We start from the raw sequence: 17,768 nt of genomic DNA, 5'->3' as shown, positions 1-17,768 counted from the left end.
ATATATATATATATATATATATGAGGTGTTGTGAGGTAAACATTAAATAGTATATTTAAAGTCCCTTTCATCAGGTTGCATCGTTTTCCTCCACAAAATCTGCTATTGAATACATTTTTTTTAAAGAGCTGACTTAATGATAACCTAGTAAAGATATGAGAGCAGGGGCGGATTTAACCAATAAGCAAGATATTATATAAGGAAATCTGAGGGCCCCCAAATAAGTACCTAGAAATATAAGTTATACCTATAAATAAAATTGTTTTATGTCATATTTTGTATAGTGAGGGTCTAATTTTTTTTTAAGATGAATTCACAACTAAAAATAATAAATGAACTATTTTGTTTTTAAAATGAGATCTTTACTTCTTTGACTGCTGGACTGGTCCATGATCGACGGTGCGGGACACATTTGTGCAGATATAATAATTACGTTCAAATAAAAAAAACTATTTAATATTTACCTCATAACACACACACACACACACACACACACACACACACACACACACACACACACACACACACACACACACACACACACACACACACACACACACACACACATATATATATATATATATATATATATATATATATATATATATATATATATATATAGGAGCAGACATCATTTTAATAAAGTAATAAAATAATAATAATGATAATATATTAAATGGAAAACTGATTAAAATACAACGTAACTACAAATTTAAGTTAAATACACAGAATTAAATACAATGAATGAAAGCAAATCATAGAGCCCGAGCTAGTCACGTGACCACCTCACCTCCAACGCTTGGCTTGCGTCATTGCATAATCACAGAAATATGGCGCTGCGCTCTTACTGTCGACAACTAGCTGCACAGGTCTTTCGTTTGAAGCTTTGTGGTAACGAATGTCCGAGAAATGCACCGGGTTGTAGTTTTTCTCTTGCGGGAATCAAGTCGCTGCATGAACCGACCGGCGTGCTGGCGCGGTCGAGCCGCTGTGTGAAGCGCTGGCACAGAAGGTCATGGCATCGCTGTGCCAGTCTGCAAATGCCTAGTCAGAAGAGCCACTCGGACACTACAGACTTCAGCAGGTGGACTCTTGCCTGGGGTGCCGTCGGTGAGTTCAGATTCAGGTTGTTTGTGTATCAGAAGAAACAGTTGGTTACATCCTTTGACACATGACGTAACGTGCGTGGTGCTGTCGTAACATTATATGTATGTAATGTTTAAAGCACGTCAAGTCAGATTGACTTCTCTGTGTGTTCATATCAAATGATCTGACGCTCAGATTTGCTTTCACATCAGCCTTTTCGCTTTTTGGAGGCTCAGATGAGAAAACCGAGGAGCAAAAACTTGAGGATGAACTTATTCTGCTCTTGAAGAAAGCCAAGGTAAATTATGCTGGGATGCTTTCCTGAGAACTCTCAGCACATTAAGAGAGTTTAAGCTAAATTTGTATGCTTTGCTAGCGTAGTCTAAGATAATTCAATCTACACAAATTCAATTAAATTCAAGTTTATTTGTATAGCGGTTTTCACAAATTTATTGTTTCAAAGGAGCTTTACTAAAGGTGCTTATTATTACATTACAGTCAAAGTCAGGAAAATTAAGGTTATTAATTGCCATAACTTTATATTTTTACTAATAGTTTTGTAACTATTACTAATAACTAAATAATTAGTAATTAAACAGTTAAAGTTATATACCTGACTAAAGTCTTGTCGCCTATCCAAGTTTTAGGAGCAACAAATAATCGCTTGACTTCTAGTTGATCATTTTATATCAGAAGTGTCTCATATGACAGGCAAAGGCCTTTAGATTAAGCTTATTTTACCACAATGAAATATGATCATGCCTCGATTTTTAATTATTTAATTAAGACAGTAAGGTCTGGTTTTGCTTAGACAAAAGTGTTGTCACGTAACAGAAATAATGTACAGTAAAGAATATAAAGTCATGGTGCAGTAGAAAAAGAATTATTTTTGTGTATGACACCCATGGGTTTAGAGGACTGCATCCAAACATCTTTGCATTGACTCAAATCACTTATTAATAAAGTCATCTGGAATGGCAAAGAAAGGGTTCATGCAGGACTCCCAGAGTTCATCAAGATTATTTGGATTCATCTTCAATGCCTCGTCCATCATCTTACACCAGACATGCTCAATAATGTTCATGTCAGGTGACTGGGCTGGCCAATCCTTAAGCACCTTGACCTTTGCTTTCAAGAACTGTGATGTGGAGGCTGAAGTATGAGAAGGAGCGCTATCCTGCTGAAGAATTTTGTACTGTAATGGGCAGCACAAATGTCTTGATAACTCAGGCTGTTGATGTTGCCATTCACTCTACAGATCTCTCTTGTATGCCCCCATACTGAATGTAACCCCAAACCATAATTTTTCCTTTACCAAACTTGACTGATTTCTAAGAGAATCTTCAGTCCATGCCAGTTTCAGTAGGTCCTCTGCAGTATTGTGATGATTGGGATGCAGTTCAATAGATGATTCCTCAAAAAAATCTACCTTCTGCCACTTTTTCAAATGATCAACTAAAAGTCAAGTAATTATTTGTTGCTCTTACAACTGGGATTGACGACAAGACTTTTGTCAGGTAGTGTAATTAACCTGCAGTTACATAGTAAATAGGTGATGTCTATTTGTCTATTTGTGCATGTTCAATGAAGTTTATTTGTGTATTAAGTAGATGTGTTGTCCTTAAAGTCCTCAATAGTTGGCATCATCTCTTCGCAATGATACAACAGTTCTGTTCATATTATATGTTATTTCGATAATGAAATTCATATTAAAAAGTATAAAATATAAGTAATTCTGTACTTTTTCAAAACACACACACACACACACACACACACACAAAAGTAATAATGCCACTTAATATATTTTAGTTCTCTTTACAAGCTTAAATTTTCACTGTCTTAGTGCAGGAAACTATATTGATGCCTTTCAAGTTCTATGAAGTTCTCACTAGTATCATAGTTTTGTGGATCTGTTGCATCTAATAGATTAAACCCCTCACAATGTTAGACTTTTCATATTTTAAAGCACTTGCTGTTAGGGCTGTACAATATATTGTTTCAGCATTGATATTGCAATGTGCACATCTGCAATAGTCACATTGCAAGGTCTGCAATGCCAGTCTGAATTATGGTTGACCAGGAGCTACAGAACACATGTGGTCAATGCTAACTTTAGCCATATATTGTGAAAGTTTCATCATTTGCATGTGTTTTTAAGGCTTGTGACTGAGCATTTCAAAACAGTTTAAAACATTCGGGGACAAAACATATATGATTTACAAAGATGAATTGTATTTAATTATTTATGCAGGGAAAAAGATACTTAATTAGAATTTTTGTCTGGCTTCTAGTCTAAAAATCTACATTTAAAAGTGGCAACAAGATTATTTTATTTACCCTTTTAGCAGACATTTTAGCTTGTTTAAAGGGAAAACTTTTAATTTGGATTTATTTCTTCTGAAGGTAAAAACAAAACAATATTTCTACTTGATCTAAGACTAATAAGATATTTCGACTAGAAACAAGACAATAATTGGGATTATTCAATATCTGTACCTGAATACAACTGACAATCAGGGCTATCAGACCATCTTGTGAAACTGTATTCATATCACAAAAATTATCGCAGAAAAGAATATTGCAATATCGTGCAGCCATACTTGGCTTCAATTAGTTTCTCACTTTGTAAGCTGTTACAGAGAAACTACTGGGCATCTTGCATTAAAAGGTTGTTTTTGAAGACTGAATGTTACTCTGTGTGCTTCACAGTACAGCATGATGATTGGGGAGCTGGATGCAGCTGATGGTTTCTTACACCGAGCTGTCCGACTGGCACATCAGATGCACAATAACGATGCCATTATATACACATACAGCCTGGTAAGATTTTGCATTTATTTTTTAAACCTTGCCTTGTTTTTTTTTACCTAGCTTAGCCCATTATCATGTCTAAAAAATATTATGATCATGTACAGGGGTGTGCTGTTGACTAAAAATATCTAAGTATTTTCTAGAATATTTGTGATAATAATAATTAGACTATATTTTGCTAAGCATATTATTGTTCTGGTATCTTAAGGACTATAGTTGGCTTCTGAAGTTTCTGATATTTGTCATTTTCTTTATTGTCGGTTCACAGGAAGGATAGAAATTATATAAAAAAAATTTCAATCAAGTTTAAATAGATTTTTACATTTTTATGGACATGTTTGCCTTTTTATAAAACAGTTTTAAAAGTGTAAAAAAGTCATCTTTTGAGTCAAATTTGTACATTTAATCAGTCAAATATGTTTACAATAATAAAATAGTAAACAATATTAATATTATTAATATGTTTCAACTAAAATTATCTTTGTAGAAGTTGCATATGAAGTGGCATTGAGATGTGTTTATTTACACTAATAATAATATATTAAATGTATTAAAACATTAAAAAAAAAAATAACCAGTAGGAGGCAGCAAGTGGGTGATAAATAATTTTAATGGTTGCTTCATTCATAAACTAAACACAATCAGGTTGCTCAATGAGATGCACAATAGAGCAAAAACAGCCAATATGGGCTAATCTTATCTTAATTGTATTAATGAGTTAATATTAAGCATCTAAATTATACTAAATTATTATGTTAGACTGTTGTATAAAGTCAATTCCACTATTGTAACCATGCTGATTTTTGAAGGAAAAAAAGTAACCTTGCATAGTGCTTGCATTTTGTGGGTATGATTTGTTTTATTTTTAAAAGAAAAGTAATAATGTCAAATAGCACATCATTAAAACAGTTATGATTCTTTCACATACAATATTCCACACAACAACCATTTATATAGAATATTACATACAGTAAAATGATATGTTCTGGTTTCTTCGCAGATGGCAAATCTTGCCTTTGTTCGAGGTCAGCTGGACAATGTAAGATCTTCCCTTTGCCCTGCTCCACTGACTCAGATCTCCAGATTACTGCAAAAATGTGTAGTAAACACCAGCTTGTGATACTTTTTGTACAGGCTGAGAAGCTGTTCAAAGCAGCGATGAGTTTCATGTTGTCAGGAGGAACACCACAGGTAAACATTTGTACTGTATATCCGTTAAAACATTGTACTAGAAACATACTAGAAGCAACATGCTAAAAATGCTAACACCATGCTAAGTAATGCTAGCTACAGGCTAAATCAAGCTTTTTAAACTTTGATGTAACAATTTTTAACTTTCAGGCTTTCTCAAGCTAACATTAAAGTTTATGTGTAGACTTTATTTACTAGTAAAATTGTGAAAAGTGAAATGATGAAATTCTATTTAATAATAATATTAATAATCATAACTCACTACTGTTCAGCTTAGTCCCTGATTTATCAGGGGTCGCACCATTAGTTACTCTGGTACTCTGATGCCCTTCCATCTGCATAGTAATAATGAAAATAATAATAGCGGAATAGACTTTGGCGTTTGTTTTATTCAGCGAATGCTCTTTCATCTGCATAATAATACAACTATTTTTCCTTCCTCAACAATGCAATTTTGACTTGCTGTAACTTTTAATAAACTTAATACAGCTCTATTTAAAGAGACGGTATCAATTGTGCTCATTCAATCCTACAATAAGTTTAAAACTACATTTATGACCTATGCCTACAACCTAACACTATGAAGATTGTATAGATGGCACCTGCCACTAAGTTAACTCAGTAGGATATATCCTAGTGCATCGGCTTTATGCAACAGATGTAAGAAACATAAGGACACTTTTATGCATATTTTTTGTAACTGAAAAGCTAAATGAGTTTAGGGATACTGTACATGAGTTGGGTGTCACGGTGGTCCAGTGGGTAGCACGATCGCCTCACAGCAAGAAGGTCGTAGGTTTGAGCCTTGGCTGGGTTAGTTGGCATTTCTGTGTGGAATTTGCATGTTCTCACTGTGTTCGTGTGGGATTCCACCGGTTTTTCCCCACAGTCCAAAGACGTGGTATAGGTAAATTGGGAAGGCTAAATTGTCCGTAGTGTTTATGTGTAAATGAGTGTATGTGTATGTAAACATATGCTGGATAAGTTGGTGGCTCATTCTGCTGTGGTGACCCCAGATTTAAAAAGGGACTATATATATATATATATACTATATATATATTTATAATTTATATTTAATATATATATAATTTAGGGTTGACTTGAATGAAGTGAGATGAATGAAGTGAATGATCAGATCCTTTTTTAGGATCTTTATTTAGTAGGTCTGATTTCTTATGTATCTAGAAAATTTTTCTGTTAAACTGGGAAAATGAACACCCTCCAACAGTTGAATTATTTAAAAATAATATAAATGGCGTTTGGAATATGTAACATATAGTTTAAAAAACATAACACGCACATTTGTTTAGAAACCTGAAATAATTATTTGGACCCTTTATGAACATTTTGACCTGTGCCTAATGCTTGTATAATAATTGTTATCACACTGACAACTCGCATGTTAATTTCATATTTTGATTTCTGTTTTACTGAATTTGATGTATATGTTTTTTACACGTGTTTACTCTGATGCTATTTAATGCTGGGTATTCCCCTTGTTAATTGTGCTGATTGTTATTTTGTAAAACAATAAATAAAATAATAATCATAATATTAATATAGGAAGTAGTGAAGAAAGGTATAGTGGGCTACTTTGAAAACAGCATCTCTAAGCAAGCAGTATATTTGTAGTATGTAAGGCCTTTTACTCGTTCATTCATTCATTTTCTTTTCAGCTTAGTCCCTTTATTAATCCGGGGTCGCCACAGCAGAATGATCCACCAACTTATCCAGCATATGTTTTATGCAGCGGATGCCCTTCTAGCTGCAAGCTAACAAAGGCAATGAGAAATGCAGTCAGTCACCATCTATTTGAAACTATTTTTACCTGTTTTATCTCATCAGGATGACAATGCATTGATTGAGATGTCGCTGAAGCTGGCCAGCATATACGCCACGCAAAACAAGTGAGTGCCGAGCCTTGGTGAAACTCTGAGTCAGCTGACCCGTTGACCTCTGTGCTGTTCAGTAACTCGTTTCATTTCCAGGAATGAGTTAGCAGAGCATGGCTTTCAGTTCTGCACCGATTCTTTAGAGGCCAAGATGGATAAACAGAAGGATCTTCCTCCAGAAAGCCTCTCAGGTATCACCAAAGCCTCAAACTTTGGCTCATTTGGGTTTATTCATCAAAAGTAATTAACTAAATGTTTGTGTTTCTATTAGACGAAGAGCGCAAAGACACCAGGTTGCTGCTTGGTCTCAGTTTAGATGCAAGGGCACGTTATTTGGCAGCAAATCATCGTTTCATAGGGGCCTGCCGGGATTACAGACACGCTCTGCAGATCTGCCAGGAGGAGCAGGGAGAGTCCCATCCGCAGGTTATTTTTCTCTTTTGCTTGCAAGTATAAACGTATTGGAACAGACCTACAAAACAATGCTGGAAGATATTAAAGCCTGGGACACGTCAAATCAACGTCAAAGAACCAGTGGCAATGAAAACTGTCTGTGTGGTCATCTCATATCAGCTGTATTTGGTCCGTTCTGGACTAAAAATAGCTGTATGTAAACACCTAGAACATACAACAGCCGACTGAAACAAGAATGAACACGGTACATCATGGGATAGCATAGCATCCATCGGATGTATACTTCAGAATCTCATCGAAAGTAGTAGGTCATCCAGACACTTCTTGTATACTGATTTTCGAATTCTATAAATTCTGACATACTACTTGGCTCGCATACTGTTTTTAGCCTACTACATAGTATGGAAGTATGTTATTTCGGACACAGCCTCTGATTTGTAGCTGAACATGTATGAAACACACCAAACTATAAACTAGCCAGACAAGACACTCACAGATGGCCCAACACTACCCAACAACGACCATTAGCTTGGTGCGTTTCTTCTGAAACATAAATCTTTAAATTGAATAATACATGAACAGTTTCAATTATATGCAAATATAAAAACAGAACAGCTAATTTACAACTAATTTACTTAACAAATTCACAGTAAAACATATAATAAATCCACCTGCCCCAACTACAAATTTGTAACGCTAAATAACAGTTACAGAACTTGATACATAACTGTAAAGAGCAAAGTAGCTTCATAATTTCAGCAATGCTTTTTCAGAAATACGGCCATATTTGCTTTCTTTGGCAAAGAAAAAACATCCAAGTGCACTCATGAGTGAGAAGTGAGAGCACACACACATAGTTAGCATACATTTAGGGAGCTATTAGGGGTTAGGTGCCTTGCTCAGGGGCACCTCAGCTGGGTATTGAAAAAGGAGAAAGTGCGGTTCATTCGTTCCCCCATCTTCAATTCCTTTTGACAGCGGAAATCGAACCTGCAACCTTTCAATTACAAGTACAACTCCCTAACCATTAGACTTCAATTGGTTGAGAGTACAAATAAACTGTGAAATGGCAGAGTGTCCGAATAAATATCAATATTCAAAATTGGTTTTCTGACAGAACAATCTATCTTGCAATAACTTTTCACAAAACTTACAATAAAGCAGTCATGCTGTTTTTTTTTGTTTGTTTGTTTTTTTCCATTTGTGGTCCTCCACCACCGGGCTGTGGACCAGTACCGGTCCGTGATTCAAATGGTACTGGGCCGCACAAGAAATCATAATTTTTTTCTGAGTCTGAATGATATGTATTTTTGAAAAATGACCGTATTCTCTCGCTTCACATCTCGGTCACTTGAGCGCCCAAAATTAAGCACCAGCAGCAAAATGTGTAAGAAACAGACATCTTTGAAAAATTTCTTTGAGAAGGGGAAAAGGCCCAGCGAACTGCCAAGGAATGGATCCGTAACCCTGTTGTCTGCAAATCAGGTGAATCCACCATGGCTGTGCAAGAAGATCTACTGCGGGAGTTCACAAATGATGGTGGCCTTTTAGTGGCCGTTCGCATATTGCGTCTTTTCTAGAGTTCACACAAGTTTATTTCCAATGGAGGTGCGCGGCTTCTCCGCACTATTGGTGTGACGCACCGTGTCTTCCAGACCAGACGCACCCAGTTAAATGAATCCCTCAAACACACCGCAAGTCACACTGCAGTGCTTTGTAACTTTTTTCCAAAATGCAACTTGTATCAGAGTGACAGAAATGTTATTTGTTGATGGTGGCCTAGCAAAGAAATTGTCAAGCGTTGACCAGCCCACAGTGACAAAAATATTGAGGACCACTGAAATAAACAACAGACAGGCTCAGTGCTGACATCTTGTGGAAAATATGCAAGCTGCTCATACATTGTAAGCAGGGTTAGAAATTAGTTTTTTGGTGCGCAGAAGTTTGTCTCATGACTGAGCCTTTGTATTGTGTGCTGTGCTTCAGACGCTGGTCCTGATGAGTGACCTGGCCACCGTGTTGGACCTGCAGGGGAAGCATGATGAGGCTCTAGTTTATGTGAAGAAGGCCGTGGAGCTCGGACAGGCAGCGGGTCACCCTGAACAACACGTGCTGCTTGGAAATATGGCAGGAATCCTGATGCATAACGGTACTTTTGAAGAACTTGTTACAAATAAAATGAACAAACCTATTTCGTGTCAATTATGTTTATATTAATGAAAGTATTTATTCAAATGTTGAATAAAGATTATCACAACTTAGAATATAGATAGAATAAAACAAATATTTACGTTTTGCCAAAAAATACCTAATAAATCTAGTAAATATAGAGAATTATTGTGGTCCATAGCTGTCTCTTGTGCGCTGTTAGACTAAATACATGAATTATATATATATATATATATATATATATATATATATATATATATATATATATATATATATAAAATTAAGAGTATAAAATCTGAGATTTTATTAAAATACTTTGTTGAGTTTAAAAGGTAGAAATGACTTCATAGTGTTCTACTGTAGTGTACTATTACACTATATTTTCAGGAAAATGCCAAAAAAAGGAGAAAAGGTTCTGCTGTTTAATGTTTTTGACCGCTTCACACCACAAAAAATTCTTTAAATTAAAGTGAACCAAAATGTATTATTTAGAACAGAAGAAACACTGAAAAAATAACTACTAAACAAACATAAAATGTATAACAGCAAATTATAGTCATTCAGGAATAACTTATAATAAATCTGGCCCTCCCATTATTAATATTAAAACTGAAACTAGATGTGTCTGTGGACATGCACTCAGCAAAAACTCGCGTCTTTCTTATTCATTGAACTTTGTATATTTAGTGCATGACATAAATTGTATGATTTGAGTTTTGGAAAATAAATCACAGCTTGTTTTAGATTATTTAAACTCAAGATATATTCTGCATTATACAGTATGTATAGATGAATAGATTCATTTAAAATAATATAAAAGTTTTTTTTCTATGGATTTTATGAAAAATATTACATAACTAAAATAAATAAGTAACATTCTTGAAATCATGCCCGGGTAAATGTCCAGCTGTCACTGTTGTCGCTGTTTTGTAATTCAGGTGAGTTTGAAGAATCTGCTAAACTGTATCAGGAGGCTCTGGCTCTGGCACACACAGCAGGCGATGCAGAGGCCATTGAGCAGCTTCAGGAGGGACTAAAAGAGCTGGACAACAGGAGAAACGCAAAAGATAACAGCAAAGTGGAAGATGAGCTCAAGGAATGACAAAATGCTGTCTGCACACACACACTCCTTGGACTATTATATTTTCAGTAGAGCACAGCATTAGGACAAACTTTACAGTTTTGTGCAGAAAATATCATCTTTAGCAGGACCATAAACCTCCAGCCATGAATCAAATTAATAATAATCAGTATTTGATGCCACTGCCATTTACTGTTTGCCATCAGTACACGACAAGTTGTTTAATGGCCTTTTTACCTTACCTTCCATTAGATTACCTCCTGTTTTGTGCTGGTGGACTGTAATAAATTATTCCTTTGTAAAGTAAAAACAAGGAAGATAATGAAGATCATTATTGGTCTGTTTATATAATGTGCAATGGAATATGTAATGCTCCTATTTGAAGCCAACTCGTGTTAATGTGTTTGATGTGTGAAGTGATTTGATAAACCTGTGCACACGCTTGTTTGGTTTTTTAATATTGGTTTGTACATCCTCAACTAAGGAGATAATTTACCCCAAATTTCTCATCCTCAATAGGTTACAAACATTTAACAGTTTATTCAATCTGTTGAACACAAAGAAAGAAATATTGAAATAAAATCAAAACTAGTAACACTGACATCTATTGTCGGAAAAACAAATAATTCAGTGGTTATAGATTTCTGGTTTCCTTCCATAATATTTACCTTTGTGTTCAGAAAGAAAGTCAAACCGGTTTGGAACAAGCACATAGTGAGAAATGATGACAGTTTTCAGTTTTAGGTGAACTAACCCTTTGATTCGGTTAAACGTGATTTTCTTGCCCAGTAGAGGTCAGTCAAGTGTTTACGTTTTCGTAAGCTCATCCGAGAAACTAAAGTTTTGAGGCCATAACCAACAATATGGGTAAATCCAAACTGTGACAATCAGAAGCTGAACATTAAGATGTTTAAACTGAAGGTAAGTTTAGCTCAGTTTGTATTTATTTCTCTTCCTGAACTTAATACCCTATTAGACTGAGCATTTTGAAACGCAAAGTAGGTAACATTAATGAAAAATCCCTAACTTAAACGTCTAGTTCAACTTCGTTCCAGAAATGTTATTTGGCCAGTCTTCCTCAAATTTTACTTAAATTAAGTATCTTTGTTGTAATAATAAGCTTCCGTGCATAGCTATAGGCTAAACTAACACTGGTTTTGATGCTGGTCTTGCTTCTTTTAATGCTGGTTAGGACCAGCACTGACCCATTGAGGTAAAGTTGGTTTTATATTCACACTCAGACTTTCTTCTTAGTCATATTTGCCAATTATAAATGGAAAAATCTTATTAGCAGCTAATGCCTATAAAAATACAACTTACAGTCAAATAAATAGTGCTAATGTTGTATTAAAGTCATATTTACATGCCATCCAAGACCAAATATTCAAAGTACTATGGTAAACAATATAGGGAGAATGTCATAGGTTGTCACTGAACGAATGTGTGAATATAAAACCAACTTTATCTCAATCACTGAACCCAGCATACCAGTATCAACACACCAGCATATGCAGTTTTTTTTCAGTCGACATCCAGCCATAAACCATCGCGCATTTTTAAATTGAGACTTGAGGATACATGCTTTTGTAACCTTTAAACTGTTCCATTATAATAAATTACAGCTTTTGGAATATAAGCTTATTTAGGTTTTATTTGAAAAAAGTAATGTCTTAACATTTAACAGCATTTTAAATCACAAAATAGCCTGAAAGACTTACCCCATCTTTAAGTAAAAAATAATAGTACATTTATAAATCAAATGAACTAAATTTACATTTATAAACCAAATAAACTATCACCACTAAACACCAAATACACCTTGTTATTGCTATCAGGCCTGTGCCAGTGTCTGCTGATTATAAATGCAACACTTAAAGGAAAAAGGTTCACCAAAAAATTGAATTCTGTCAGTAAGATAGTTTGAAAAATGTTGGAAACCTGTAACCATTGCCTTCCATATTATCTGTTTTCCTACTATGGTTGCATGTTTTCAGCTTTCTTTAAAATATCTTTTGTGAAAGAAGAAAAGGAATTAAATTTAAATTTACGGATGAAATATCCCTTTAATATGATTAATTTCGCTTTAACTACAAATTATAAGCTTTTGTTTAAAACTCCTGTGAAACATCTTTTTAAAATCTTTTGTTGATGGCAGATTATAAATGATCAATAATTAACCAACTTCATTACAATCTCAGTTTTTTAATTATTTATGCGAATTACAGTATAGTTTGTGTGTTTGTTTTTATAATCAAGCAAAATAATTTCAGATTTTCAAGTTTTAAAAAAATGTATATTTACACTAAGGTCAATTTTGCTTGCCTAAATTTTTATCTCTTGATTTACATTTACATGCAACTGATTAACTGAACCGAACGTATTTTAATGTTGTAATCAAATCCTGTTTTGTTCAAAATGTGCGACTGAAGCAATGGAGCCTAGAAGCTTCTCTGTTATTTTTAGTGCGTCAATTTAAAGGAAAATTCGATTAACCTGGTTACTCAATAACCGGCCTTGGATCCTTTTCACTCTTTAAACCATTAGTCAAATTGTTCTTATTCTCTGAAGAAGATGCTATTTTTCTCAATAAGAGAGTTAAATATTCTCTCATTCTACCTAGTAAAAAGACCTAAAAGCCTCAGATCAGCAGCTCAGTCCCGAGAGGAATTCAGAAGTGCTGCTGTGTCATCGTGTTCCCGATGCATTACAATTCACACATGATATTTTAATCCCGTAATTATTAATAGTGGGAACAGCGAGTGCCGTCCTAATAAAGGAGAAGGGATGCATTTTGGGACACTGCTCTGAGTGTGGTCTTTTCATATGCTTGGGTGGTAAAGGATCCAGAGGGAGTAGAAGACTGAGATCAACATGACTCAACTAGTAATTAAGGATCTCATTGAGTGTGGCTCATCAGATAAGAACAGCTCAGGTTTTCATTCAAACTTAGTCTTGGGGGCATGAGGTGGGACTAAAAGTTTATACTGGCCCGGAATTAATGTTGTGAGTCGTGTTGTGCAATGCCTTTAGGCCTCCAAAATGTTCACCTTTTGACTTAAAAGCCATGGGAATTTAAATCCCACATATAGATGTGTTAGCCTGGACGTCTATGCAAAACATTCATAAATTTGATTTGTCCAAATGTTGTTGTTTTTATGGTCGCTTTGCGTACACATGTTTATCTGCATGCGTCCTTTTGAATTTTTTCTCGACGAGCATTGGTTAATTTGTTTATTCCGGTTTGCAGCTGAAATGACTGCTTTTGCTCCCTGCCCTCGCATTGGCAAGCAGTCATGTGAACAGTAATTGCTAGTTTGTCAAGTCTGAGTGGAAGAAAATGATGATTTACATGAGCTTTCCATTGTGCTGCTGTGATCACTTTCCTCTTATTGCATGAGCACTAAATCTCCTCTTAAGCGAATGACGTGTATCTGTATTTGCAGTTTGTGAGATGTTAACCTATACAGTGGAGATCAGAATTACAGAACAACATATAATCTTCCATTTTGGGGTCGCTCCTTTGTCCAATTTGAACATTAAAAGACAATTTTAAGCATATTTATGGATTTACATACACAGAAGCACAGCATACAGTGCATCCGGAAAGTATTCATAGCGCTTCACATTTTCCAATTTTTTTTATATTACAGCCTTATTCCCAAATGGATTCAATTCATTTATTTTCTCAAAATCCTAAACACAATACCTCATAATGACAATGTGAAAAAAGCTTTTTTTTTTTTTTTTTTTTGCAAATTTATAAAAAAAAAACCCTGAAAAATCACATAGCCTTTGCTCAATACTTTGTTGATGCACCTTTGGCAGCAATTACAGCCTCAAGTCTTTTTGAATATGATGCCACAAGCTTGGCACACCTGTCTTTAAGGAATTTTTGCCCATTCCTTTTTGCAGTACCTCTCAAACTCTATCAGATCTCTATCAGAACTCTTTCAGATCTCTCCAGATGTTCAATTGGATTTAGGTCTGGCCTCCGGCTGGGCCACTCTAGGACATTCACTGAGTTGTTGTGAAGCCACTCCATTGCAATTTTGGAGGTGTGCTTTGTTTCATTGTCCTGCTGGAAGATGAACCATCGCCCCAATCTGAGGTTAAGAGCACTCTGAAGCAAGTTTTCATTCAGGATGTCTCTTTACATTGCTGCATTCATCTTTACCTCTATCCTGACTGGTCTTCCAGTTCCTACTTGTGAAAAACATCCCCACAGCATGATGCTGCCACCACCTTGGTTCACTGTAGGGATGGTATTAGCCCGGTGATGAGCGGTGTCTGGTTTTCTCCAAACGTAACGCCTGGCAATCACTCCAAAGAGTTCAATTTTAGTCTCATCAGACTATTTAGGTTCTTATGGTCTGAGAGTCCTTTAGATGCCTTTTGGCAAATACCAAGTGGGAGTGGCTTTCGTCTGGCCACTCTACCATACAGGCCGGGTTGGTGGATTGCTGCACAGATGGTTGTCCTTCTGTATGGTTCTCCTCTCTCCATAGAAGAAAGCTGGAGCTCAGACAGTGTGACCATCAGGTTAATGATCACCTCCCTCTAGGTAATGATCACCTCTAGGCCAGCTTTAGAACGAGTCCTGGTGGTTCCAAACATCTTACACTTATGGATGATGGAGGCCACTGTGCTCACTGGAAATTTCAGAGCAGCAGAAATTTTTCTGTAACCTTCCCCAGCCTTGTGCCTCAAGACAATCCTGTCTCGGAGATCTACAGACAATTCCTTTGTCTTCATGCTTGGTTTATGCTTTGTCACGCACTGTCAACCCTGGGACTTTATATAGACAGGTGTATGCCTTTTCAAATCATGTCCAATCAACTGAATTGACCACAGGTGAACACCAATTAAGCTGTCTATTTCAAGGCAGTGTCAAAGAGGTCTGATCTATGCATGGGGGAAAAAAATCTGTGGACACGTGGACAACATGCACTTTCAACCCTGGGACCTTATATAGCTCTCATCCTCCATTGTCAGAAGTGGTCCACGAACATTTAAAATCCTTAACAGAAACCAAAAACGTTCTCAAAACATGCTGTGTGACTTCAGTGGTTCAACTGTAATCATATGAAGCTTTTGAAAAACAAAAGAACACGTTTTTGCGACTGAAGTAGAGTTGATGATGATCACAGCAGAGCAGTGCGAGAGACTAATGTTATTATTGCAAAGGCCTGTTTACTCATACATTTTTTAGAACCAAGAGATATGTTCTTGTGGGTATATACAGTTGAAGTCAGAATTATTAGTCCCCCTTTGATTTTTTTTTCAATATTTCCCAAAATATGTTTAAAGAGCCCATATTATGGGTTTTTGAAAATTCCCCTCCATGTAGTGTGTAACACAGCTCTAAGTGAAGTGAAGTATCCAGCTAAGGCTTAAATCTGTAAGAATACAGTGTTTAAAACTGTTGATTCATCTATAAAAGAGTCGACTCATAGTGCTTCAAACGAGTCGCCTTGATCACGATTCATTAGGTGTTTCGCCATGACGTACGAACGAAACCAAGTTATTCACGTGCACGCGCAAACCCGGGAGATTTCAAACCTGAGGCCCCGCCCTCTGACGCAGAAACCCAGACACACACACACCCACAAACACACACACACACAAACATGCCGGTTGATTGAAGTCACACTGCAGATGGATATATTGAGTCTCTACCCAAAGATGAAACCTCAGCATTATAACCAAGCAGTTGGAAACTTCTGGAAGCTACATGCTACAAAGAATACTTCATCTGAGTTTGTTAAAGGAAGGATCAGTAAAGAGTAACTGATGGACGTCAGGATGGGTTTCTTCCATTTCTCAAGTGTAAGTACGTGCGGTTAAAGTTGTTGCCTCGTTTACTCTAGCTTGCAAATGTATTTGGTTGTGATTTGTTACTTGTAACCGCGTGTACTGTATCAGGTTAACTGGATATATTATCTTATCGCGTGCAAAGTCACGTTAAAAACGCGACGCGTGCTGTTTGTTTATGGAGCTCCGTGCTAGAGTTCTGCTCCCGCGATTTATTCGGAAGTTTATTCCCGCGCCGCAGAAATCTGGCGCGGGGACAGCCGCGGGAATAAATTTCCGAATAAATCGCGGGAGCGGTGGGTAACGGGTTTAATTTGGGACGGGAGCGGGCTGTCTAGCAATATCACGGATAATGCTATGTGAATTAGAAAGAGAGAGTCTGCTTGGTATGAGAGAGCGTATGAGAGAGAGCGAGAGAGAGAGAGAGAGAGCGAACGAACGAACGAACGAACGAGCTTTGTGCTGTGTGTATGTGTTTACAGACAGCTTGGCTGTCTGGACTGTATACTGGGTGATTTTTGGTTGTGTTCTCCGCTCTAGCGGGATAGGGCGCGGCGGGCAGAAAACGGAGCGGGTTCTCAGGCTAAAACCTGGCGGGTGCGGGCGGAAGCGGGAGCGTTGTCATCCGGAGGTGTGTGTGTGTTTTTGTGTGTGTGTGGTATGGCGAGTACACGACTGTCTCCTTCGTTCGGTTAACCGTGGCACTATCCACTCGCCATAGTGTGGCAGCTAAAATCCACGCCTACTCTATCGAGCGTGTATGAACTGTGATTACTTTTTAAATTGCTGATTAGCTATTGGCCATTTCCCTCTCTGACTGAAGGCAGTCGACCAATCGCGACAGACTGTCATCGGTCCAATCAGCGCAGATTAGCTCCGCGCTAAGGAGGGGTTTGGGAACAAATGAATCACTGGACGATTCATACAGGAGTCGCTGGGATAATTAGGTAAAAATAAATGCAGATTATAAGACCATGAAAGTGTTTTTTGACCTTGCATGCATATTAAACTGTTGTTGGAGACCCTTACAACCAAGATATGACCCTATTTCATGTATAATATGGGCTCTTTAACAGGGCAAGGAAACTTTTACAGTATGTCTGATAATATTTTTTCTTCTGGAGAAAGTGTTATTTGTTTTATTTCAGCAAGAGTAAAAACTGTTTTTAATTTTCCTTTACCTAAATGTAATGTGTAATTGTATAATGCAAATCTTGCATCCATGCTAACAATCAAATGATCAAAAGAAAAATATTAATGCAATTTCAAATATATGAAATATGACTTGATGTACACTTTTAATTATATTGCTC

At 36.5% G+C, this 17,768-nt stretch overlaps 2 protein-coding genes across 5 annotated transcripts in view; both read left to right on the top strand.

Annotated features, from left to right (window-relative positions):
• The first annotated feature begins 800 nt into the window (after nucleotides 1–800).
• On the top strand, nucleotides 801–11,089 carry ttc19 (tetratricopeptide repeat domain 19). 3 transcript variants are annotated; one of them, NM_001346244.1, is made up of 10 exons: nucleotides 801–1,110; nucleotides 1,299–1,384; nucleotides 3,796–3,906; nucleotides 4,898–4,936; nucleotides 5,032–5,088; nucleotides 6,934–6,995; nucleotides 7,077–7,171; nucleotides 7,252–7,406; nucleotides 9,381–9,543; nucleotides 10,502–11,089. In NM_001346244.1, exons 1-10 carry the CDS (start codon nucleotides 831–833, stop codon nucleotides 10,663–10,665), a joined length of 1,212 nt encoding a protein of 403 aa, NP_001333173.1. In that variant the 5' UTR covers nucleotides 801–830; the 3' UTR covers nucleotides 10,666–11,089. The 3 variants fall into 3 exon arrangements, 2 of the variants coding, with proteins under 2 accessions (NP_001333173.1, XP_073775642.1); XR_012388544.1 differs by having other exon boundaries at nucleotides 802–1,110; nucleotides 7,252–9,298; nucleotides 10,502–11,088; XM_073919541.1 differs by having other exon boundaries at nucleotides 802–1,110; nucleotides 3,801–3,906; nucleotides 10,502–11,088.
• A 346-nt stretch (nucleotides 11,090–11,435) lies between these two features.
• slc4a2a (solute carrier family 4 member 2a) overlaps nucleotides 11,436–17,768 on the top strand; it is an 83,613-nt gene continuing 77,280 nt past the window's right edge. Inside the window, exon 1 of one of the 2 annotated variants that reach the window (XM_073919659.1) lies at nucleotides 11,436–11,565. The gene's annotated coding sequence lies outside the window, so the exon portion shown is untranslated. The remainder of the gene's footprint in view (nucleotides 11,566–17,768) is intronic. The other variant, XM_073919688.1, reaches the window with a different exon arrangement.

This window comes from Danio rerio, chromosome 2 (genome assembly GCF_049306965.1).
Source record: "Danio rerio strain Tuebingen ecotype United States chromosome 2, GRCz12tu, whole genome shotgun sequence".
Taxonomy (NCBI): domain Eukaryota; kingdom Metazoa; phylum Chordata; class Actinopteri; order Cypriniformes; family Danionidae; genus Danio; species Danio rerio.
Note: the sequence above shows the minus strand (reverse complement) of the source record. Positions and strands in the feature narration are given on the sequence as shown.

Bases quoted from the DNA above. Each gene is read 5' to 3' on its own strand.
- ttc19 (NM_001346244.1), top strand. From the start codon at position 831: ATGGCGCTGCGCTCTTACTGTCGACAACTAGCTGCACAGGTCTTTCGT. The intron at 3,907-4,897 runs GTAAGATTTTGC...GTTTCTTCGCAG, and splicing joins TTATATACACATACAGCCTG to ATGGCAAATCTTGCCTTTGT. The intron at 6,996-7,076 runs GTGAGTGCCGAG...TTTCATTTCCAG, and splicing joins ATATACGCCACGCAAAACAA to GAATGAGTTAGCAGAGCATG.